Here is a 26,649-nt window from a genome sequence, read left to right on the forward strand (position 1 = left end):
TGTTACCTGACCTGAGCGAGATGATGAAGTTGTAGCTTGATCATTGTTGAATGGACCACTTCCTTGATCTATATTCTGAGTGTTGTCCTCTGGAATAACTTTGTCACTTGGATTGCCTTCTTCTTGAGCCGAAGGTCGAGAAGCGCAACCACCACAATCGTCATCATCACTTTCTATACCTGTGGAAGTCGTAGAACATGGAGCTTGAGGAATGTGCGGGGAAGCTGGAGGTAGATCAGGGCTAACAAATGGATCGTCATTCATTTATTCAGTGCTATCAAGTTATCCTTCATCAAATTTCACATGGATAATATCTTCTTCCCTCTGAGTCCTCAGGTTGAGCACTATATACCCTTTGTTAGCTAGAGCATAACCTAGAAAGATAGCATTGTCGTTCCTAGCATCAAATTTACCCAAGAGATCCTTCCCATTGTTATTGACGTAACACTTGCAACCAAACACTCTTAAGTGAGAGATATTCGGTGTACGTCCTTTGAACAACTCATATGGGGTTTTCTCTAGGATAGGCCTTAACAAGGCTCAGTTAGTAATATAACACGCTGTGCTCATAGCTTGTGCCCAATAGTATGAAGCGACACCACTAGAGAGTAGCATTGTTCGTGCCATCTCTTGTAGAGTCCTATTCTTGCGCTCAACAACTCCATTTTGCTCAGGGGTTCTAGGAATAGAAAAATTATGATCTATACCCCTTTCATCACAAAATGCTAAGAACTCTCCATTCTTGAATTCAGTTCCATTGTCAGAACGAATTGAAAAAATGGGGAGCCCCAAACTCTTTTCTAAGAAAAGCGCATGAGTACGAAACATTGCAAAGGTTTCGCTCTTGTCTTTTAAGAAGAGAGTCCAGGTGTAGCGAGAATAGTCATCAACTATAACGAAAATGTAGCAATTACCTTTCTTACTCTGAGTACGTAGTGGTCCACATAAGTGCATGTGGAGAAGCTCTAGAGGAGCCTTGGTCTGCACTACCTTAATAGATGGAAAGGAGCTTCTTGTCGCTTTGGCCTTGGAGCAATCTGAGCATGAAGTCATGGATTCCACTTTGATGCGAGGAAGACCACGTACCAGGTCTTTGGACTGAAGCTTGTTGAGTAGATGTAGACTAGTGTGTCCCATTCTCTTGTGCCAAAGACTGGTTGTTTCTTCGAGTGTAGTGAGACATAGGTTGCGCTTGGGAGAGAAGGAGTGATCGAACAGATATGTATTATCAATGCGCTTATCCTTTAGAAGTATCTCTTGATCAGGGCTGACCACTGCACATTCACTTGTGCTGAACCATACCTTGTTTCCCCCTTGGTCGCACAACTGGGCTACACTGAGTAGATTGAATTCGAGGCTTTCTAATAAGTTAACATCTTTGATTTGTATTGACTTGTTCAGATGTGCGCTGCCTCAAGCTTTGATTCTTCCCTGCTTCTTGTCACCGAAGGAGATGCTGACTCCCTCCTTAGCTTGAAATGAGAGTATTAATGTTGGATCGCCCGTCATGTGACACGAACATCCGCTGTCGATATACCACCTACTCTGCATTCCAACCTGCAAGCGAAGAAATCAAGCTTTGATCTCCCAACGAAGCTTGCGCTTCGAGGGAATATTAGACATAGCTATTGCTGAGCTGGTCTTTTGGACTGGCTCATAATAGCTAGGATCGTTCAAATCTAGCACTAGATAAGGTCTCGCTTCATGAAGCGCACCTCTGCGTGCTGAAGCGCCATCGTTCTCGACAGGTGAATGTCAACGACCTATGCGCTTGCCCTCAGATTTAGCCATTGGCTTATAGGGCTTATTTTTTAGGCCTTTTAGTTCCTCACACTCATGCCTTTCGTTTCCATTTTTACCACAAAAAGTGCAGTAATGGTTACCTCTCACGTAACCATACTTCCCTTTTCCTGGTCTAAATGGTGCTTTCTTCTCGAGTTTCATAGGCTAAGCTGGGGTGTGCGCTTGTTTTTTGTACAAGTGATGGGCTTTTTCCCCATGAAACCACTCTTTGGTTTCGGATGGTTGTTCCTCAAGGACATTGATTCTGCTTTTCAAATGAGAGTTTTCACTCTTGTAAGCAGTCAAGTCTTGTTCAAGTGACTTAAGCTTTTCAGAGTAGTCACTTGTTTGAGGAAAGCTGGTAGAAGAAGAAGACTCCTGGGGGTCATAGCCCAGTCCAGGTCTAGCTTTGACAAAGACTATTTGAGAAACAGTCCTTGCCTCTACTAGTTTAGTCAGGTCGTCTAGCTTGGAAATGATTTGATCAAGCTTTACGTCCTTAGTTGAGTCAGAGTTTCTTTCCAACCCATTTCCATGACAGTGCTCACAAGATTTAGAGGGAAGTTTGGGCATGTCATGCAAACGTTTGGAAAGCTCAACTATTACTTCTTTTTTAGAATTTAGTTCAACCAGCTGTTCTCTAGCTTCAGTAGCTATAGACTTATGTTCAACCATTAATTCTCTTAAGAGGCAAACGAGGTTGCGCTTAGGTAAAATGTCAAGATTTAGATTCGCTACCTCAATTTCAGAACCAGAGTCTGAATCGGATCCTTCACCAGCCATTAAGCAAACATCTGCTTGCGCTCCATATTCAGAATCTTCGTCTGATTCTCCCTAAAGCGTGACAAAGGCTTGTTTAGGGGGCTGTTTGTTGGAGCTTGCGCTTGGATTTACCTTGGCATTAGGACACGCCTTGGCTAAATGTCCTTTCTCACTGCAGTTAAAGCATGTAAAGTCTTGGACATCGCGCTGCTTGGTTGTAGGATCGCGCTTGAATCCACCTTGTCTCTTAAAGAATTTCTTCACTACCTTGGTCATCATGGCGACATCTCTATCATCATCATCGTCTCCTTCGTCATCATTCTCTAATTTCTGGAGGACGCGTGAGAGCTTAAGCGACATGCCCTTCGTTTCTCGTTCTGAGATTTTCTCTTCACTATTTTTGATCTCTTGTACCTTGAACTTTCCTGCAAGCACAGAAATAGGCAATTCTCGAGTCGCTTTTGATTGGAGAAGAATCTGCTTGAGAGTCGCGTACTTGGAATTCACCCCATGGATGAATGCCATAGAGTACTCCCAAGCCTTCTTTTCCATTCCAGCGGATAGCATTTTGTCATAAAGAATTTGACATCGAGAATGATAGTCAGATACAAGCTCATTTTCTCCCATTTTAATGGAGCAAAATTGACGGTTCAGCTCAAATAATCGGTTGTCCTTCATATCTTCACTACCTGAGTGCATGTTGATGATGGATGTCCACATCTCTTTAGCAGTAGGAAAGGACATTACCTTATCAATGTCTTTACGGGAAAGCGCATTTAGGATGAGCTGACGCGCTTTGGCGTTCTTCTCCATTAGTTGATACTCCTTGGCTTTCCATTTGGAGTCATCTTTCTCAGAAATTATCTCATCTCCCTTGTCGATCATTTTCCAGCACTGATAATCTGTTTGCTGGATGTAATTCCTTGTCATCGTTAGCCACCACTCCAATTCAGCTTCAATGAGTACATGGGGCTTCGCAAGAGAGATTCCGAGGTTGAAGTTCGACATGTTCTTACTCTTCAAAATCCTTAAGATCTGTAAAAACGATTAGTGCAAAAATAGGCAAACCTGTAGCTCTGATACCAATTGTAAGTTCGTGTTTATTAAGCCATTATTGTTCAACGTCTTCTAAGGTTCATTAAGTCTTAGATGCGCTTCTCAAGTATCAAATTGCGCTTTAATACTTGGAGATGCGCTTGACCAGTGTAAGACACTTAGTAATTGATTTACTAAAGTCCTTGAACGCGGAAAAGGTCAGACAACAATAAGAGCGCACTTTAAGTGTTTAAAGCGCACTAAGATTTGCACACAAAGAGTTTTCCAAACGGTGAGAATCCTAAGTCACTAATTAACTCGAGATAAAACTCACCACTACAGTGTATTGATTAGAAGAAGGGTACAATGTCTTGCTTCAACTCTTTGAAGCTCACTCGTAAACTCTCTCTTTACAATACTTGAGTTCAGCTCTCTAGAACAATGGCACTTCACCTCTCTTGATTACAACTGAGTAAACACTTAAGCTCTGCTAGCTTCTCTCTGAATTTCTCACTTTGTAATACCTAGAGTGAATGCAACAGTCCACTATTTATACACAAACCTTAAGCTATAACTCTAACATAATTTCGTGTAACAAACATAGACTAAGCATATTGCCACCTTATCAATCCGTGCGCCTTGATCAGATTGTAAGAAATAATCAGCCGCTTAGATTAATTTGGTTTTGTTCTTCCACTTGTTGATGCACGCCACCTCAGCAATCCGTGTCCATTGCGCTAACTAACTATCCTCCACGCAAGCGATCCCTGGTTATGCGTCCCAAAGTTTTCAAGTTCTTCTCACACCTCTTGTGCACGCAACTTGAATTCTCCCGCTTACCAGCCTTCCCTTGCATTTCGGTAGTTCTCTTCTGCGACAGCGTACACCTTGTGCTATGGTGGAACCTCGTGATCAACACATCTTCCACTTCATTCAAGCGCATCTTCTATGCCTTAGAAGCTTGCCTATACTTACTTCTGGACTTGAATGGGATTATTAAACACCGCTTACGAAACTTGCTTTCTCCGCTTGGTGTTAAGCGCGACTGAGATCAGTCGAAGCGCATCTATAAGTGACTTAAGCGCATCCTAGTAGATATTACATTAACCTGGAAAGCTTAAAAACACTAAGAGATTAAACATATTAGTTTTTTATCATCAAAACAAAGAGAAATAGATTAAGCTTTAATAAGACTATTAAAGCTCAACTAACACTTTCTTAAATATCATACTACAGCTTGGTCTGATTTCTCTTAACTAGACCATTTCTCCACTCGCTGTAAGTTCCCTCTAAATTGGCTAAGTTCTAGCATTCTTTTTCTTCATTAGGATCTATAGCTGAGATGTGCTTTCATGTCTTTGCTTGTTTACTTGCTTTATCTGAATAAGATCTATCTATCTTGATGTGTATATTGATGCAAACTGAGTACTATTTTCTATATCCATTGCATGCTCTTATTTGAATCCATAAATAGAAAGTTGTGCTCGTCTTCTATCCATATTACAAGCCTCTAAATATGATCCACTTCTATAGTGTCCCTAAGCTGAGTTTATTGACATGTTTCTTGATTACATGCATACCCCCTCAATAGGAAGTGTTCATTCTAGTGACAAAGATGCAGCTACCTATTGTATGTACATGCTTATTACATGAAATATCTGAGTGTGAGTGTGTTTTGTCCCCCTAAAATGTGCATTTTATTCCCCTTAGTTACGGTTTGATTTTCATGATGAGCACTTTCTATTGCATCACATATCAATCATGAGCTTACATCTTCCCAGTATTGGTAACTAAGCACCAATTGTTCAAACGCATGATGAATCCACTACCTCGAAGCCAAGCACAACTTGCTAATATCTAGTGCAGACAGTTGAGGTGTTATTCACAGTAAATCAAGTCAGCTGAAGACAATACAACACCGTGGTGATCATATACATCTATTTCAATCTCGCTTCAAAATCATAAGCTCGAGACCAGTGTCAAGCTACTCAAAATCCTAAGGCACTCAGATAGTGTATCCATGCGAAAACTAACTCAAACTTTTGGTAAAAGTTGGTGAACATATTGAGGAAGAAGGTGATTTAAGTTAATGCTCTTATGTTCTTTCAGACTATTATTGTGTGCCTATTTGCTAGAGCTGTTAGGATACCAGCTATAAAAGGTGTGAGGATTATTATATATATTTATTATGCCTTCGATTAATTATAGTGCTCTGGGTGCTTCATGTTTACATTCTCGCTTAACTGTTCTTTAACTGATTTTGCATGTTTTCAAGTTGAGCTTGATTGAGTAGCTTACTTTAGTTTTCTTTGTTGAATTAAGTATGAATTTTAGTTGATGCCAAAAGGGGGAAGTAAACAAGTTTGGGCAGGTGAAGGATTGAGGTAGAATACTCTTTCCGTCATCAAAATTAGGAAGATATTAGACCGGCTTGGTCTAAGGGGGGACAAAGGTATACTTGCTAAGTGTTTTTAGTAAGATATTGAGCTTATTTGTTATATCTGAAAGTACTTGATTAAGCTTCATTGCATATCTACGGCTTAGCTGAGTACGCTTTGAAATTTTATGAGCTTAACTGTTTAAGGGTTTGTCATCATCAAAAAGGGGGAAATTGTTGGTTTGAGCTATAGTGTGTAACTAGCTAGATCGAATGTTCCGCTTATTTTGATGATGACAAACCTAAGTATTTGATGTCCTTTGTGTGTGATAAGCTTTCTAGGTATAGCTCGAGGAGTTATAAGAGTAGCTTTGACACAAGAGGACTAGTTGAGTCCATGAGGAGACTAACTTAAGGTCTAGTGGGGAAAGCTAAATCTCTCCAAGATAGAATAAGTATTGAAGAGAAGAAATGAAAGACAGAAGGACTAGCTTTACGCGAAGGAGAGTCGTTGTAAAGCTAGTGGATCGCGCTTCTAGGTGAAGAGAGAACATACAAGCAATAGAGTGAAAAGCGAGAGTCTATGTGTGGAATCCTACACCAGCGCATAGAGGATTTGGTCAAGTGAAGGGAAGGCCGGTGATGCTGCAACTTAGGGGAACTGGAAACAACAGAGAGTTTGTTAGAATTTGTACCTTTAGATAGTGGATTAAAGGGGATTGCCAAGCTGGACAAATCAAGGAAGCGTTGAGGGTGTGGAGAGGATTGCCAATGTGGATGAAGATGTTATAGTCAAGAGAATAAGCACAAAGCATGTGAGGCCATTAATGCATTTCTAGAGCGCAAATGATCACACGGATCGTTGAGCTGGACTTCTTCATTGACGCTTGATATAGATTTGCTAGCTTTATGGATTAAGTTAAAAATACTATATAAGTGTGTAATAGGTGTTGTTAGGCACATGAGTTTACAAGTTCAAGAGTAGAGCTTAGAGAACTTCACTTGCTGAGAGAGAGAGCAAAGCGAATAAGACAGAGAGAACTTCACTTGTTGTAGAGTGTTTCATTTGCCTTGGGGTCGTTAAGGTATGCGTCTAGCTTAGTGCCTGTGGACACTGCAGTGTGAAGGGGCTTGCTTTTGTCCATCCCAAACTTCTTTATGATCTCCCTTAGGTACTTTTGTTGATGAATTTAAATGTCTTCAGCCTTTTGCACCACTTGCAGTCCAAGAAAGAAGTTGAGTTCCCCTATCATGCTCATGTTGAACTTGCTACTCATCACGTCTTTGAATTTCTCTACAAAAGACATGTTCGTGGAACCAAAAATGATATCATCAACGTATACCTGAACCACTAGGATGTCGCCTTTATGTTCCTGGATGAAGAGCGTCTTTTCGATTGTTCCCCTTTTGTAGTTGTTGGTGAGGAGGTATTCGGGGAGGCACTCATACCATGCCCTTGGTGCTTGCTTTAACCCATAGAGAGCCTTGTCCAGGAAATACACGTGCTCTGGGTGAGTCGAGTCCTCAAAACCTTTGGGCTACTTCACATACACTTCTTCATTGAGCACACCATTCAGAAAGATCCTCTTCACATTCATTTGAAACATCTTGAAACCCTTGTGTGAAGGAAAGGAAATAAGAAGTCGAATGGCCTCTAATCTGGTGACTAGAGCATAGGTCTTGTCATAATCGATCCCTTCTTGTTGATTGTATCCCTGTGCTACTAAATGTGCTTTGTTCCTTACCATAGCTCTTGAATCATCGAGCTTGTTGCGAAAGACCTAGTGAGTGCCTATGATGGTGCGATTGGAGGGCTTAGGAACTAGGCACCAGACTTTATTCCGCTCGAACTCATGAAGCTCTTCTTGCATGGATGCCACCCAATCTGGATCAAGGATGGCTTCTTTGATGTTCTTAGGCTCAATGAGGGAGACAAAGGTGTTGAAGGCACAAAGGCTGGTTTCCTCAGTTGCTTCGTCAAGTGCTTCAGCGATTATCTTCGGAGGTGCTACTCGAGTTACACGAGAGCGAGTGTGAATCCCAGAATGGACTGGGGTGAGCATGTTCTCTAGAGGATGAGCACCTTGTTGTTGAAAAGCTCTAGTGCGAGGCTCTGTGTTCTGAAAAATGTCTGATTTAGAAGCCCCTTCGTTGTCATTGTCTGAGTCAGGGCCTGAGGGAACTGAGGTTGTATAGGGAAGGGAGAGTGGATTTAAGGCTTTAGGAGGAGGGGCTCGATCAATATCTGAGGAAGCTTCTAAGGGGGCGACTTCTGGGAATGGATCGGAGATGTTTGACAAAGAGGAGTGGAACGCGCCTTCATCAAACACTACATGTATGCTCTCCTCGAAGGTTCTTGTTCGTTGGTTGAACACTTTGTACACTTTGCTTGCTGGGACATAACCAAGAAAGATGGCTTCATCACTTCGTGCATCGAACTTATCTAATTTGTCTTTCCCATTGTTCAGCACGTAGCACTTGCATCCAAATACCCTGAAATGAGATATGCTTGGAGGATATCCCTTGATCAGCTCGTATGGAGTCTTGCCTAGTGAGGGGCGTAGAAGTGCTCTATTGGCGATGTAGCATGCAGTGTTTACCGCTTCAGCCCATAGAGAGGGAGTGACTCCACTTTGAAGTAGCATGGTGCGCGCCATCTCTACTAGCATTCGGCTCTTTCTTTCAACCACTCCATTCTGTTGCGGTGTCCTAGGAGCTAAGAAGTTGTGAGCAATTCCTCTTTCAATGCAGTAGCTCAGCATATCTCCATTCTCAAATTCAGTTCCATGATCTGACCTTATAGAACGCACCTTCTGAGATAGAGAATTCTCGAGTAAAGCGACTAGCTCGATGAAGCACGAAAAGGCTTGATCCTTGCAGCGCAGGAATAAGGTCCAAGTGAACCTAGAGAAGTCATCAACGATCACAAATATGTAGCATGCTCCACCAGGGATTTGAACACGCATTGGCCCACAGAGGTCCATATGAAGAAGCTCAAGGGGCTTCTTTGTTATGATGTTCTGCTTAGCTTTGAACGAACTTCTGATTTGCTTTCCCTTGACGCAGTTGGCACAGTGAGTCAAGTTGTCTATCTTGATGAGAAGTAAGCCATAGACTAGCTCCTTTGCACGTAGCTTATGTAGAAGATGAAGGTTGACGTGCCCTATTCGTTGGTACCATAAGTCGATCTGGTCTTCTATAGTAGAAAGACAAAGGTGACTCTTTGGGATGAAGTTGGAGTCGAATATATACGTGTTGTTGACTCGCTTCCCCCTTAAGATGATTTCCTCAGTAGCATTTCTCACAAAGCACTTACTGGTAGTGAAAGTCACCTCGTTTGGTCCCTCATCACAGAGTTGAGCTACGCTTAAGAGATTGTAGCGAAGGCTCTCCATACAGTTCACCATATAGATCTCTATCTTCTCATTGAGATGTACCTTTCCATGTCCAGTGATTTCTCTAGCTCTCTTGTCACCAAATGATACACTTCCACCGTCATATACTTGAAAACTCTGTAGTCTCTCCTTGTCTCCAGTCATGTGACATGATCAGCCAATGTCTATGTACCATTTGCTCTCGTTGCTCAAGTTCCATGTAAATAAGCAATCAAACTTTTGGAACCCATTGAAGCTCAGATTTTCTGGGTGGATTAGTTTTCTAATTAGTATGAGAAGGGGTACTACGATCGAGCCTTTGGCCTTTAGATGAAGAGGCGGACGCTAAGTAAGAAGCCTCATTCAAGCTACTCACTTCACATGTAGCGTGAGTGGGTGACTTTTATGCCTTTTTACTTAGCGCTTGCTTCTTCTTGCAAGAGTGTATAGTGTGACCATTGTCACCACAAAATCTGCACCATTTGTTGTACTTCACATAACCGTATTCGCCCTTTCCAGATCTAAATGGCTTCCTATCCTTAATCTTGGAATCTATTATGTTTGTGGAATTCATTGGGCTTGGCTCACATACATCTTGTGAGCCTTTTTCCGTGAAACCAGTGATTGTCATCCCCTAATGGTTGTTCAAGTGCCTTAACCTTTTTCTCTAAGAATTCATTCTTGCTTCTACGGATTTGAAGAGCCTTATCTAAGGTCTCAACTTTTTCATTTAATTCTCTGGTGAGCTTTTCATTATCACTCGAGCACTTGGAGAAATTTAAGTCATATCCTAATCCAGGTCTAGCTTTTACAAAGATAGTTTGGTTCACAGTTTTCTCATTAACAGATTTGGTTAATTCGGTGATCTTCGTAAGAATTAGCCCTAAGTCACTTTCCACCTTGAGTTCTTAGTCCTTTAACGATCCCCCTTGAGGTTGCTTACCCTTGTAGCCCTCGCAGTATTTCGTCATTAGACTCAGTTCCCTAGAATTTACTTAGGCCTTTTCTTTGTCAACTAACCTAGTGGACAAGTCTAGACATTCATTACGTAGTTCAGTAACTTCCTCTTCATATTCAGTGACTTGGGATTCTAACACTTCAGTATCTTCTAGTATCCCCTTAATCATATTAATAAGGTCATTCTTTTCAAGCATATTTAAGCGATTAGGAAAAGAGTCAGGAGTTTTTACCTCTGAAGTAAGTGCCTCTGCATTGGCCATGAGACATTTGCCTTGGAATCCTTTGTGAAGGTCAGCTTCATCATCTTCTTCTCCCCATGCTGAGAAAAGTGTTGTTGGTTATATGAACTATCCCCTTAGTTCCTATAACTGATAATGCCTTAGTTTTAATGATAACAAACTACCTTATGAACTAATATGTGTATTGAGTGAGATATCGCAGGAAATCGATAGGTCTTTGTGTTACTTAGGAGGTTTAAGGGTGGAAAGCAACGAGGTTAAGAGAAGATGCAAGAGTGAGTTCAGGGAGAGGAAGAGCGCTCAAGGCGCTTAACTAGGAGCAAGGGAACCGAGGGATACTAAAGGGGACCGGACAATAAGAGTGAAGGATCGAGCTGCACAAGTAACACGCTACACAAGGAGGACGCACTCAAGGGGACCGAAGACACTCTAAGGGACCGAGCACGTATATATGGAAAGAAATCTTCCTATAGCTAAAGAAGGAAAGATTTGATTCGCCAGAGATTTGCCAGATTCGAGTTCTTAACAGTTGAAGCTAGTTTGTCATTATATTCGACTAGTTTACACTTAGTAGTTTATTTATTACTATTTACATGCTTTTAGATAATTAGTTCCCGGTGATTATGCCATAGTAGAAATAGCTTAGTTCATTTATCTTTAAATGTGGTTGTCGAACTAGAGAGAAAGAGTTCATCTTGATTTAGAGCTAGGCAATAGCTAGGAGAGTTTAGAGAAACTAAGAACTGTGTGTTTGCCTAGTAGTTGTAAGTCTCACAAGAAATCAAATCAACAATGTTTTGGAATTAAAGTGTTTGTTTGTTCTTAGTCTTGTATTTCCGCACAAAAGTTTTATCTTTAGTTAGACTAAGATCTTCACGATCCAAAAGTGCCTTCTTCTCGGTGGCCTCTACCTTTGGGTTGGTGCACGTCTTGGCAAGATATCCCTTTTCCTGGAAGTTATAGCATGTATACTCCTTGAGATCACGCTTAGCCGATGATGATGCTTCTCATGGTCCAACTCTCTTCTTGAACCACTTTTTAACCATCATGGTCATGAGAGTGAATTATGTATCATCGTCCTCATCTTATTCACCATCGTTGATGTCCATCTTCTCAAGCACCTTCGTGGGCTTCAGCGATGTTCCAGTGGCTTCTTTTACTTTTAAGCCTTTAGCGAATCAGCGTTCTCTTGGTCGAAGAACTTGCCAAATATGTGTACAGCTGGAAGCTTCTTGCAGTCTGGAGACATGAGTGTGATCCATCAAGTGAGCTCAAAATTATCGCTCATAGCGTAGATAACGGCCAGTGTCTGCTCAGAGGCGGGAATGGTTACACCAGAGGCCATTAACTTGTTGACCAGAATAGTGAAGCGCGATTGGCAGGCTGACACGCTTTCCCCAGGGAGTTGTTTGAAGGACTGAAACTCCCTTTAAAGCGTGAACTTTCTGGTATCTTTCTGACCTTGGCTCCCTCTGTGTATGGAGATGATAGCTTCCCACATATCTTTGGTCGTTTGTATGCCAATGACCTTGTCAATATCTGTGTGAGAGAGTCCACACAGAATCAGTTGTCGAGCTTTTGAGTTCTTCTCCATCTTGGCATAGTGCTCTGGTTGCCAATCCTTTCTCTCCTTTATCTCTGGAAGGACTTCGTCTCCAAGCTCTATGATTTTCCAGCATTGGTAGTCTTGGGTTTGAATGAACGTCGTGTGAACTCCCATCCACCAATCAAGTTCTCCTTCTCGAAGCTGGTGAGGTTTTTTGAGGGACATGACGAGGTTGAACTCTGAGTTCTTCATTGCCGTATTGGAATTGGATCCTGCTCTGATACCAATTGTGGATCGTGAAGATCTTAGTCTAACTAAAGATGAAACTTTTGTGCGGAAATACAAGACTAAGAACAAACAAACACTTTAATTCCAAAACATTGTTGATTTGATTTCTTGTGAGATTTACAACTACTAGGCAAACACACAGTTTTTAGTTTCTCTAAACTCTCCTAGCTATTGCCTAAGCTCTAAATCAGATGAACTCTTTCTCTCTAGTTCGACAACCACATTTAAAGATAAATGAACTAAGCTATTTCTACTATGGCATAATCACCGGGAACTAATTATCTAAAAGCATGCAAATAGTAATAAATAAACTACTAAATCTAAACTAGCCGAATATAATGACAAACTAGCTTCAACTGTTAAGAACTCGAATCTGGCAAATCTCTGGCGAATCAAATCTTTCCTTCTTTATCTCTTGGAAGATTCCTTTCCATATATATGCGCTCGGTCCCTTTGAGTGTCTTCGGTCCCCTTAAGCGCGTCCTACTTGAGTAGTGTGTTACTTGTGCAGCTCGATCCTTCACTCTTATTGTTCGGTCCCCTCCAGCGTCACTCGGTTCCCTTGCTCCTAGTTAAGCGCCTTGAGCGCTATTCTTCTCGTTGGACTCGCTCTTGTGTCCCCACTTCAGCTCGTTGTTTTCCAAGGTTAAACCTCCTAAGTAACTCAAAGGCCTATCGATTTCCTACGATATCTCACATATTAGTTCATAAGGTAGTTTGTTATCATTAAAACTAAGGCATTATCAGTTACAAGAACTAAGGGGCTAGTTCATATAACTAACAGTTGTCTTTGGAGTTCCGTAGGGAATTTGTTGAGGAATGTTGTTCAAGGGAATGACCAATGGTAGTGTACTCGGATAAGATTTGAATAGTGATGACACTTTCCAATCAGTATTTCCCCCCTTATAATTCTTAAGGAATTCGCAAAATCTGAAGTGATATGAGACAAATCTACAAGTTCTCGTCTTAGGCTTTAGATCTAGAACTCATCGATAGAATAGTGTATTATGGACTTTTACTTTGAATAATGAATAAGTTCAAAAGTAGACTGAACATTAACTGTAACACCAAGACTCTACAAGCCTTTATATAGGCATAGGAGAGCTCAAAAATCAAATAAGAGAAGGTAGTCGCGGTGGTTACTAGTGGTTACATAGCGGTTATAAGTACCAACAACGGTTACCAATATGCAACGGCGTAGTCACAATAAGGAAATTGAGGGTTAGTGCCCCCAGTCAGGCAACTGAGGGCTAGTGCCCCCAGTCGACTTTTTTTATATACTTAAAAACAGAAAAAAGTTGTAAGAAAAACAGAAAAAAGAGGTATTTTAGCCCCATGTGATTGTATAAATTTTATACTAATTTGCAGTCTATTTACAAATATTATGCATATTTTCGCTTTAAAAATTCTCCCAAAAATTTTCACCGGCTACACCAAGTTTTATTTTAACGCATATATTACCCCCACTAACTGCATATTCTGGCTACGTTCCTGCCAACGTGTACCCACGTTCGTTACTAATTAAATGATGTATTGTGTATAAGAGATAGAGTTGAGGCAAAGTTACTCGTAACCTTATATCGAACTTGAGATGAGTTAAATTAGTTGATGTGGCAAAAGGAAGAAATAGAGCTCTCAATTATTACACATAGTACCATTTATATTTCCTTTCCAACTTCTCTATATATAGTAGAAATAATTGTTCTCTTTCGATCAATTACAAGACTCCATTTTATTATTTTTCATTTCATTTTTCTTCTTTTTTATGACAGGTTTCCTTTTTCTTCGTAAGGGTTTGATAGTTATATTAGACCTTCGGCAAAGCCCTAGAGCATAAACCTGGCCCAACAAGAATGTTATTTTTTTTTTAGTAGAAGAGTCAATAAACTTGATAGCTACTGGCCAAAAAAATGTCAAACAAGCTCCATCGATTATCCAGCTTTCACCTCTTCCTAATTGTTAGTAAGTTCTCAGATTACCCATCTTTAGCGTTGCTTACGAAAATGTAATTTTTTTGTATGTATACCTTAAAGTCATAGTGATTATCTCATCAACTGAGCTTATTTTTTAATTGATGTGCGCGGAATCCAAATCTATCAAACAAATAACACTATCCACAAACATCGACAAGACCTGATAGGCACGCTGACAGAAAGTAATAGCCAATAAGATAGAAAACAAACGAGTAACTCAACACGCGAGAATTTTACGTGAAAACTCCAAATCGAGGAGAAAATCACAGGACCCTTAATGTACCATAAACCTTCACTATAATTCAGTTATAAATGGGCACAACCTCTCTAAATATCACTAGAATAATACACAACCTTCAAAACAACAACCTTAACAACAATCTACACCTTACAAGGTAAAACAACACACAAGAAGAGCAAGAGACACAAATCAATAGAACCTAACTTAGAGGGCATATCTCTACAATCCAACCGTTGAATGTGAGCTTCTTGATGGTAGGAACAACCCCTCAGAATGAAAGTCCAATTGGACAGTAGTCGATCAGAACAGATCAAATTGAGTTGTCACAACACCTATGAGATTCATTTTCCTCACTTTAATTCTCTCTATTTCCGGCTCAATATTTCTCTCTTTCTTGATTCTAGAAATTTACTTCCCTTCAATATGAAAGTTGTTCTACAATAAATTTTTTATAAGAGAACATCATTTGAACCTATCAAATAATAACTAAATAAATCTAATTTTCATTAGGACTTCTCATTAGATCCATTACCAATTACATTAAAATTAGGGCTTTTAATACTTTGATAAATGTGATGATTTATAAAAGTGTCATCCGATATAGTGTCATTACAACTTGATGTTAAACTCTAATGCCTCTCCGGATGATCGGGTGCGGACTGATTTTTTTCGGTGCGAACTGTTATAGTGCACCAGTATATTACTGGATAGTGCATCAGTGCACTACTACAAAGTGCACCAGTGTACTACGTAGAGTGCACCTGGTAGTGTACTACCGAGGAGGTGCACCAGAGCACAATTGGGGGTGTACCTTAGTACACTGAGTAGTGCACCTCAGTATACCCAGTAGTGCACCAGTACACTACTGGGGAGTGCACCTTAATACACCAAGAAGTGCAGCAGTAGTGCACTGAAAGAGTGCACCAGTAGTACACTTGATAATGTACTTGAAGTGCACGAATAATATGCTGAAAAGTGCACAGTCCGCACCCGAAACGTCTTCTGCCTCCGGATACAAATACTTATCAGTAGACAAAACTTCACACAAATTAAGGTAAAATTTTCTTTTCCTAAATAGCCAAAGTGTTATTAAAAATGTAAAAACAATGTCTAGAAAATAAAATAATTTTAATATAATAATTGTAATAAATATGGTAAAATAAGGAAAATTTTGATCAAATAAAAATACACAAAAAATTGTTCTAAAATAAAATACAAAATAAAATTATTCTAAAATGACATGTATTTATTTCCGGAAAGACGTGTATTTATTTCCGGATGGAGTATTATCTTAAATAAAGTACTTATAAACAGAAAAGTCATTATAATGACATATAACAAACAGTACAGCCAGTAAGGACTTCTATCTTAGAGTATTCACCTTAAAGTACAGCAAATTAACCAGTAAAATCTCTATGATCCAAATGAATAACAATGACTCTACAATGTACAAGGGAATGCAGTGAAGAATCGTCAAATCTTATTAACAATTTAGCATCAAGGTTACACCCACAGAGTACGTGTAAGCTATCAGAGGGTAAAATGGTACAAACTATTCACGTTTTAGGTATCTTATCATATGTACTGCTTAATGATGAGCTATATACAGAAATGCACAATCAAACGACCGGATAAATGTACAATAACAAGAAGAAGTGTATTTACAGGAAATCCCACCTCCAATAGACTTTATCCACAATTCCGCCGCCGCTACGAACTGCCAGGTGTAGCGTTTCAGAAGCCGGCGGTACTCCCCATAGCAACGGCACTGCAACCGTCATTCTTAGCTTCTCTTGAAACCCATTTAAGCTAGCCTTCTCCGCCACAACAATCTAGAATGGTAAATATTCACAATGATCATATCTAATACAAAAGTAAGATGAATAGAATAAACACTGAGTTGTTTGTGGTAGTAAACAAACCTCCCCTCCATGCTCAAGCACAGCGTCTTCCACAACATCACTAAGCATCTCAATCGAGCGGCAGAATCCTATGATGCACAGCTTTCTCCCCATATCAAGACCCTGCACGCAACTGATGATCAATCCAATATATAATACCATTATCAACAGATTAGTGTTTGCTCACATTTGTTGCTGCAATGTCAAAGAGTGCACCCAGACAGAGGGTCTGCTTTGGATCCATATAATCTTTCTCTTCAAATCTTCTCCGTGGAACTCTTGATTTACCGTGTTTTCTCTACAATGGAGTTGATGATATAGTAATTACAATGAAACCTACTAAAACTCTTAGTTTGAATCAAATACCTCAGCTGAAGTGACGCGTCGAGGGATCAGGGAACCTCCTATTTGAACTAATCCATCAGCAGTGAACAATGTTACCTTATCCTCTGAGACCCATTCAATTTCTTCATACAACATTGAAAACAGAGACCAGTTAATTTTCAAAGAAAGAAATGAGAAAAAATCCCATCATCAATAAGCTACACACAGCCTAGTGCTGGTTCTCTTTAATCTTCCATAACCAAATATCTCTGCTGTTTTCTCTACACATACAGTCATACTATGTCCACCCACCTAATCTCAATATGCCGTATCTTGATCTCCATATCAAGAATTCATGCAATTGCATCCAAGCTCGATCATGGAAATAACGATAATTTGAACGTGTAAAAGTGAGAACCATGTGTAGAAAGGTAAGTGCTACAATCAATACAAATAGGAAAAGGACAAAATTGAGCAAGAATCATCCTACAACATGATTCAAATGCAATGACAACAAGAAGTCGTACTACTAGTCCAATCGCTACATCACATAATGAAGGAGGGATGAGAAAGCTCACGAGCGTCTCCAGCACCGGAGGAGAGAGAGTCCCAGGGGTAGAATCCGTACGGATCGTCATCGATTGGGAAATTCGAAGGTCTGGCGGAAGAGAGGCGTCGGAAGCGAAAAGAAGCGGAGGAGCGGCGAGAAGATGTGAAAAGACGAGGGGAGATTTCTCTGGAAAGAGTGTTGTTCGGTAGGGAAAGAGACGCCAAGGACCAGGCTGATGCTTCCGCCATTGTAGATGCGAGAGAGATCACGGAGAAGAATTGATCCGGCGGAAATTGGATCGCAATAGAGAGAGAGGAAGGAATTTCCCGGTGAAAGGGGAATAGGAAGAAATGGGAAGGAAGGTCCAGACGATGGACCAGTGGTACGTGGACGGCAAGACACGTGCGTTTGTTCTGCCGAGAAAGAAGAGCAAAAACGCGGTGTTTTGGAAGAAGGGAGGTTTATGCGTTTCGTTTGAGGGAGATATTTCATTTTTCTCGTCCACAAATAAAAGTTTGAAAACGGATAATGAGTTTCGGTTTGGTGTTTTTCATGTTCCGTGGTGGAAAAAGGGCGTGGAATCTGTGTTAGATTAGAATCGGAATCGATACTTTTGGGTTGAGTTTCAGTGGGAGTTGCAGGAACTCTATTTGAACAAGATTGGATATTTTTAGACCCCGTTTAACGTCTTTTGTTAGTGTAAATAAAAGTTAAACTAATTTTGATAATATTGATCTCTTTCAGATATAAATACATGTTTAAATAAAAAATTTTATAAATTAAAATAGATTTTTTTTAAATAATTTTATTAAAATATAATTGAAAATATAGAAAACAATATCTAAAGAAATAAAGTAATTATAATGTAATAATTAGATATGGATAAATAATAACAATTGAAAAATAAAATAAAATAGTATTTATTTGTATCTAATAAAAATATTTAAGAATTACATGTATTTATATCTAAAGCGAGTATATTATTGTTCATCTTTTAAAATATTTTTTGTAGTATATAATTTACTATAAAATAGTCTTCCTTTTCTCGTAGGTAATGAGATTTATTTATTCAATGTTGAATATGATTTTAAAAGTAGTGAAAAACAATATGAGGGAGGTGATCTTATGAATATAATTTGGATGATTTCGTATACTAGTGATATAAAATAGAGTTTTGTGCAAAAACTAAAAAATAACAATTTGATCATTTTAACACTTCTTGAACAGAAGATCTGACAAATTCTTGATCGCGGTGTTGATTTATTAAAGGCGAACACAATATGAAAGGTTTAGTATAATTAACGATACTGGTGGTTTTGTGCAGAAAAACGTCTGAGTTAGAGATGATAATTTGAAAGATTTCTCATTCCCCATTGACAATGCGACTAACTTATCCACCCATTCATTCTACGACATGGATGAAAAGTTCTAGTTCAAAAAATTGTTGTTATAGGATGGACATCAATCAAAGTCTAAATCTTATCCTATAAAAAATTTAGGGCCTTGTCATGCATCCTAGATGAAGGTCCTAACACTCGTCTAGGATAAGTATTGAGATAGTGTTGAAATCATGCATTTTAACTTCAAAAAATCAGGTTGGATATATTTTTAAAATCAATACGCAAATTAAATGCTTATTAAATTGGGTGAAGTTCAGATTACTCGTAGTAAACTATCAAAGAATCAGAAATACACCTTTATCCTAAATATCCATGTACATTATTTCAAGTACAAACGTCAAAGATCAGTCAACATTTCACTCTAGTATACAACCACATCTTCCATGCTAAACCTAACAGAAGCAAAACACCATCTTACTTAGAACTCGGAAGAGACGACAGAGCTGACATGATCAATCCCTTAAGCTTTCCCCTCAAACACGAAACACAATTCTCCAATCTCTCATCTCTATACATCTCATCACACCCTTTAATCTCATCCTCCATACCCTCAACCTGCATTTCCAGAAACCTCTTCAAACTAGCCTCTGCAACGTTTATAAGACTAAGCGCAGCGTTTGTATGCATCAACTTCGTCACCAAAAGCGCTGCCAAAATCTGCTGATCCAACTTCACAAGCTCCGATATAAACGAAGGGAAAAGAACTTTTCTAAAAACAATACAATCTTTCTCTTCTTCTTCTTCTTGTTCTTGACAAACACGCGATAAACTCCCAATAATGAATGAGAGATAAGAGAAAACGGCTCCGTATGAATTCTTGGAGATAATGGTTGTGATAATCCCGGAATTGAGTATCAGAATCAAAAACTCAAACCCGTTTTTTTTAATCGCGTCTTCAAGATCAGGAATATCTCCTTGTTGAAGTTTCTTTTCTAAATCGTCTAAACATTTTAGCTGCAGATTTTCATACGGAAGTAACAGCGCGAATTTCAGAGCTGTAAATTTATCAGACACCATTTCACTCAAGCTTCGCGCCTCTTCCTCGTTGATTAAAACTGAACCACCGGATTTTCGGTCCATTATTCTCATTAATTCTTGATATTGAGAGAGATTTGCCAGTTTAACGAACATCGCTGACCAACAAACATGTAAAGGGTGTAATGAGATTATACAATCTTTATTCTCATTTTCGGTGTTTCCAAAGCTTTCCCATCCTTCATCTTCATCCTCCCAATCATCGCTCCAGTTTGCTTTTGGCGACGCTTCATCAACACTCTCCGTTACAAACAGATTTTCCCATTCTTCTAAAATACCCAACAAAGAATCGAAATCTGCATTATCACATATCCTTGAGAAGCAAACTGCAGCTGAATCTATATTTTGGAGATCATCCGTTACAATCTCCGTTGACGCTAACTTACTCGATCTCAGAGCAACTAAAGTAATATTATCAACGCTACGCTTTTCTGAACACTGCCATTCCTCCCAAGGTACAATATTACCACGGTTTTCTACCAAGAACACACTGCATAACCTCTAAAATATAAACTCGAACATGACTTGGAAGATCCAAATTCCCAGACATTTTGGATAATCTCTCCCAAATTACAACCCTGACCATCTTCAACCTCTCGAGATCTCCCTCGAATTTACTTACAGAATTCAACAGGTTTTGCAATGTGTCCAATGTAGAATCCAATATACTGAGATACAAGTCGGAAACATTTTGTGACGCTTCAGTTGATACTATGTCAACGGTTGTGAACTCACAACCAGTCAAAATCATGGCTTCAGCAAAAGGTCTAGTAAATAGACCGTTCGAGACATACCCATACACAGTACACCATCCTTGATGAGACGAGATTTCTCCATTGATTAACAACTTCAAGAACATTTTGATACAAATCCCTAAACTGAATTCTCGCATATCATCAGCCAATCGAATCCAGAAACTGAGGAGAACTACTAAAGATTCTTTCTCTTCAGAGATTTGCACTAGAGTGACTGATTGAAAAAACTTCTTCATAATGTCTAATGCAACGGAATCTTCTAGAAGTGCAACATCTTTTTTGCAGATGTCATAAGTCTGCTCGAGTTCAGTTAAGAAGCAACGAATACTATCGGCAGTTTTAGCTCTGTTCTCTAATCTTTTCAATAGAGTGAGGACGAAATACCTGTGGACGTCCTGATAATGAATTAGATTTGGATTTGGATCTGCATAGCTGCTTAATAGTGTTTTGACCATTTCTGCTAATGCTTCGACATTAAATTCGTTGATATGGTCACAAATTTCTTGATTGAAATGCTTTGAGTTTAGACCATCAATATCTGCAATGTTCTTGAAGTTTAGATCTGTTATGAAGGAGACACGGGCGCTTTCCTGCTCTAAAATCTTGCAGAAATGAGATAGTGGTGAAGAATAATCCAAGTGCAAGTAACACTCTGAGAGAAGGCCGTAAATGTAAGATAAACGGTCTTTATTGCAACCATTAATTGCAGGGTAAACCATGGAGGTCAAGGCTTCAACCGTTTCTGCTGCATGAGAAATTATTTCTCCTTTAAATTCTGTAATTTCGGATGAGATTTCGGTATTACTCCAAGCTTCAGACAGCAATATAGAAGTCAGGAACTTTAGCAGCACCTGTACAAAACAATTACATGTTATTAAAATCGAGATTTTAGATCGGATCACAAGGAATCCTTAGGATCAGATTCTAGAGTCATAAGATTTTAACGATAAGTAAAAGACTATTCGATAATCAATTATAAACATTGTATTACGAAAAATCTATTGAAATTTGAAGTTTAAAAAATAAAATTGCAAACAATGGTTCAAAGGGATAATTATTCTTCGAATATCAAGTCATGTACACTAAATTATATTTAAAAATCTAGATTCAGGAAATTTATAGATGAGCCTTAATGTTATAGACAATCGCAATCAGGGTTGTTTTAGTTATTGAGCACACATGAGTAAAATCCTAGAATTTTGATCTAGTACTAATGCATGATAGAATGCTCATATAGAGAGATTTTAATCATGTGAAAGACAAAAATTTAGAATAATAGGGTTTCAAATAGGCGTTTTAGTATCTCATAAAAGTTCAACATTAGGATCTTACATGGATCATAAGATCCTACTGATATTATAAGATCCACATTAAAGTTTTGACAAAGATAGATTTTAATGGTAGATCCGGATTAAAGATCTATCTTGGATCGTAAAAGTGTAAGGATTTTAGTAACTAAGATCAATATGCTCGTTCATTCATACAAGTTATTTACCTCAGTGCGGCTCAAACCATAAGTATCAGCCAATTTCAGCACACCCTTCAAGACGTGTTTCTTCTCCAGTCTTACTGATTCAACAAAAGTTAGCACCGCATTTCTGACATACTCGGAATCTCCGGATAGGAATCGCCCAGTTTCAACACCTGGAATCACTTGCTCCAAAAATTTTGTACGATCAGCAACTTGCTTTTGTTCATCTAGTCTTGTTTTCCAGCTCCTCCAAAAGATTGCCTGTGCTTTATCAATCTTGTCCAACTCATCTAATTTGAGATCACACAGACAAATCAATAAAATTTCCATTAAATAAGATACAAAAAGTATATACTCCCTCCGTCGCCAATAGATACGTTTTAACAGTTTTTATCTGGATCAAGGAAATGAAATTTTAGACTATTTTACCCTTGTTAAAATGAGCAAGTCATTAATCCATAATTATACTAATATCATCATACAATGAATGAGATAATCCACATAATTATTTTGGAAAGAAGGAATAAGCTTTGCAGGTATATATTTGGAAAAGTAGAGGAAAGAGTAACTACCTGTGGAAATTAAATATTTTAATTAAGGGTAAATTTGGGAGAGAAAAAATGGGGAAAATATATAAAAAAAGCTGAGTAATTCACCTGAACTGATCTTCTCCTTGAATCTCTTCAAGAGCAAGTCCCTTCTCTTGATTGGATCAACGTGTACTTGTGAATTGTACAATGAGCTATAAGTCATTCCCACATTCATAATGCTACAAATTTCTTGATAATCCTTCCTTGTCCTGAGCTGTTCTTCAATAATCTCAACTCCATGGTAATCATTTACAAGATTAAGAAGAAATGAGCACCCCATAATATCTCCATCCTCCGTAACCGTGGTTGCATTATTGATTTAGCCAAATAAGCAATTAGGTCATCTTTTGGAGCAAATCCATGTCTTGCCAACCAAGATAATATAGTAAGCACTGACTGAGTTCTAACAGATGCATAAAACTTTCCAGGAACCGAAATTGGGTAACATTTCTGCTCAACTTCTGAATCTCTACTCAATTCAACCAACCACGGAAGCTGCAAAGCAGCAAAAGATAAAACCTTACTGTTGTCAATTAAAACATCATCCAAATGTCTAGCAACCTCAGCAATGACATTTCTGATATTTTTCAGTTGGTTTTGATTTTCATGGTAATCAGAAGGATTAGACCCACTTAGCATCATTAACGATTCACATTGTCCTTGAACATCAATATCTTTCCACGCATTCAACAGCTCTCCAATTGACTCATCATCACAATGACTCAAAGCGAATCCAAGAAGCTGTTTTCGGTAATTCATGTCCATGTCATCAATTGCTGGGCCCCGCGCTATTGCAGCGCATAGATCCCAAATAAGACCGTGGTCTTTTCTAGTCAAAGCAAGACAAAGGTCAACGGCTAAATGAAGATCACCAGCAACAGCAGCCTCTCTAGCAATGGCTTCTTGAACTGTAGAAATATCTTCATCTGATTTTAAACCGAGAAGCTTTGCTACCTCAATTAGTTCATCGACGTTTAGATAAGCACCAGAATGAGTGGTGATAGCCATTTTTATAATTTCCATTGGCTCTTTTATTTGTTTGTATTGCATAGGTAAGAGATGAACACCGAGACTTGGAAGTTTAACTGTTAAAGCATCAATTATATCACCTTCTGCCCTAACACTTCTGCTGTTTGGATAAAGCTCAAGACATTCCCTTGCTTTCCAGATTTCGGAGGATGAAAGGCTTGAAGCTGAGAAAAAATACTCTCGTGCTGTTTGAATCACGAGATTTTCTGCCTTTTCAGATGAAAATGGACTGAGGTTGTTCCCTTTAAGTAATTTCTTGCAAGAGAAAATTTTCCGGCTTTTAGAAGCCCTCTGCAGAACTCAATCATTACATACTCAAGATCTAAGAAAGGAAATGCTTTCTCCTGTAAGCACTGCAGATCTCTCCAAAGATTAGCCCATTCTATGTCCGAGTGACCTGGCTGTCTACGAATAAATTTTGAGAGCATGAGCCGCAAAATTTGCTTAACTCCCCTTTCATCCTCATGAGCATCCACAAAGAAACTCATCGGTTTGGGGACCTGTCAACAAGGAAACAAATGTAAAAAGAATGATATTTTATACTAATAAGAAGAAGTCTATCTTCAGTTTAGTTAATATTTTATACTATAGTCAGTAGAATTTATGTTTTCAGGACTACTAGCATATATATATTCATCTATTCCCTGTATTTTAAGCAACCATTATCGAGTAAAAAAGATTCCTCCTTAGTAGTTCAATCTGTAATCAAAAGATTATCAGTTGTTAGATCTCCAATTAAAAGATCAGTCCTATCCCTCGAGACTTGAAGAATAGAGTAGTTTCGGATTTCTGGGACTTTCGAACTTAAAATGGCTGTTCAAGTTTCCACCTATACCCTAAGCATTGTTACAAGTGTCAATAATCAGTTCATTATTTTCTCTCTTACTCATAATGGTGTTTTGACAACAGTTGATATTTTTAATTTTTTTGAAAGGGACAAGTTAATATACTTTTACTGGCAATAACTTGGTAAAACATAAAAACAACTAGAGAAATCAGATGCCATTAAGAATCTATAAAACAATAAGGCTATTTTGGTTTTAAGTATCAAGCACTCTAAGCTACGAATTTGGCAAAGCACCAATACATGACATGCAAATGTAAACCTGATATAGCGCCAAAATCCTTCCTGCTTCAATATGCCCTTCAGCCAATTTAAGCCTTCTTTCAATGTCCTCTGAGTAAACTTCATCACCTTGAAATCAAATATATACACAATCAATTCATCAGTCCATTCCACCGAAGAGTCAAGAATTTATTTTTGTAACAAAGCCATTGACAAGAAGATTTATTAATGATTTAATTACTTACCACGTAAATGCCTCAGCATTGTAATAACGGAAGCCAAGGTAATCCATTGATCAGTGACACTGCAAGAATACAAACACTGAAGAGCACAGTCTACGGCTTCTAACTCATTTGCAAATATCCCAATCTGTAAATCTTTGCACCCTTCTTCAATAACAGCCAAACATATTTCAATATTGTTTTGCATAGCAATATCTTTCATCCATGTAACCAAAAAAGATGTGCCATCATTTGACTGTTTCTGCATAAAAGAAATAGCCTTTCCTCGTAACTTTTCAACCACATTATCTCCTTTCACCCCCTTTAACATAGCACTAAATTTCTCATAATCAGATAAACTTTCCCATTTCTCAAAGGTTAAAGAAACGTGTAGCTCATCATCAACGCCCTCTGTATAAATTAATTGTTGCAAATAAGATATATCCTCACAAAACATCTGAAGCTCATTGATACCCTTGCGACAGGCGAAATCAACTAAGTAAAAACTGCTTTCCAGCTGGCCTGTATATCTATCAATATCGCTTGCTCTGTTCTTGTACCAAGCTGACAGCTCATCTACTGACGGCCAATAGAATCCAGTTATCAATTTGCTAATATGTTCAGTTCCCATGTGAACAAAACCTTCTTTGTTAATATATGTTGCCATTTTTTCACATTCAACCCCAATCTTTGTCACGAAGAAGAATATTTGAAGGCCGAGTTCTTCCAGGAAGAAGCTGGGCATAGGTTTGAACAGGTACTGTTTCAGGTATGGCAGACAAAACTTCCAACATAAAAGGAGCTAAAGAATAGGGATGTCGCTTGAACAGCAAGTTTAAAGCCCCAATCTTTCCACTATCAGCAAGTTTGTTAGCAATTTCATTGATTGGCATCACACGGAATTTGCTGTATTCCTGCGCTGAGAACCTAAAATGGACTATTTATGATCAGTAATTGATGCTTAAAGAGTAGCTACTAGCTCTTACATTAGTGTAATGAAATTCTAAATCCTACAACTGAACTCAAAGCAAAGATATAGAGAAAACTTAATTAAAGCATGCAGAACTTTGTTAATAATCACTAAAGAGTTACAAGAGGTCAAAAGTGCAAATAGGCATAGTGCTTTTCATGTAAGAGCATAAGAAACTAGAGACTATCAGTTAGCAACCTCTAAGCATAGTTATTTTTAAAAAAAACTTGTCTTTTAACATGCTTCTGCTTTGTTTTACCATACTTACCCTATTCAATAATTACTCTAGTCACTTTTCCCCCCCTCAAAACTCTTTCAATTCCGAATGGCTATTTAGTAGCGGAATTTGTGGGGGCGGGGGGATTCTCCTTATAATGTGTGAAAATTTCTACAGAGACATGTATTTTGTATGGAAGAAATATATATTTAAGAGCTAGGGAGCACCAAAGCAGGAAACAGTGAAGCAGCAAATCAATACATACAATCATGATAGTGAATTTAAATGTATCCTAGAAAGAGAAGGCAACACCAATTAGAAGCAAAAGACAAAGCACAAAGAGCTCCAGATATCAAAATGCTTAAATACATAATACTTTCAAAAAATTGAAAAAGCATAATACCTGCCCATGTTTACACCAAGGAATGTGTCAAGGCGATCTCTAAACTGTAACAATTTAAGCCGAAGAAGAAGAAATTCCCATAGTTGAGGAGAAGAATCGCCTCCCAGACAGCAAACCACTGTAATGATTAGTCACACGCA

At 38.7% G+C, this 26,649-nt stretch overlaps 1 protein-coding gene across 1 annotated transcript; it reads right to left on the bottom strand.

Annotated features, from left to right (window-relative positions):
- Positions 1-19,166: 19,166 nt before the first annotated feature.
- On the bottom strand, positions 19,167-26,637 carry LOC141252070 (uncharacterized; the record flags this gene model as incomplete). The annotated part of the gene is given in 10 exon segments (XM_073670456.1): positions 19,167-20,288; positions 20,371-21,393; positions 22,038-22,303; positions 22,670-22,906; positions 22,909-23,859; positions 23,862-24,132; positions 24,739-24,827; positions 24,944-25,601; positions 25,603-25,846; positions 26,510-26,637. Coding segments are annotated over 10 exon segments (4,989 nt in total), but the record flags the coding sequence as incomplete, so codon positions are not given.
- Between the last annotated feature and the right edge of the window lie 12 nt (positions 26,638-26,649).

Source organism: Phyllobates terribilis, unplaced genomic scaffold, assembly GCF_046119375.1.
Source record: "Phyllobates terribilis strain yellow unplaced genomic scaffold, ASM4611937v1 Scaffold_8010__1_contigs__length_33635, whole genome shotgun sequence".
Taxonomy (NCBI): Eukaryota; Metazoa; Chordata; class Amphibia; order Anura; family Dendrobatidae; genus Phyllobates; species Phyllobates terribilis.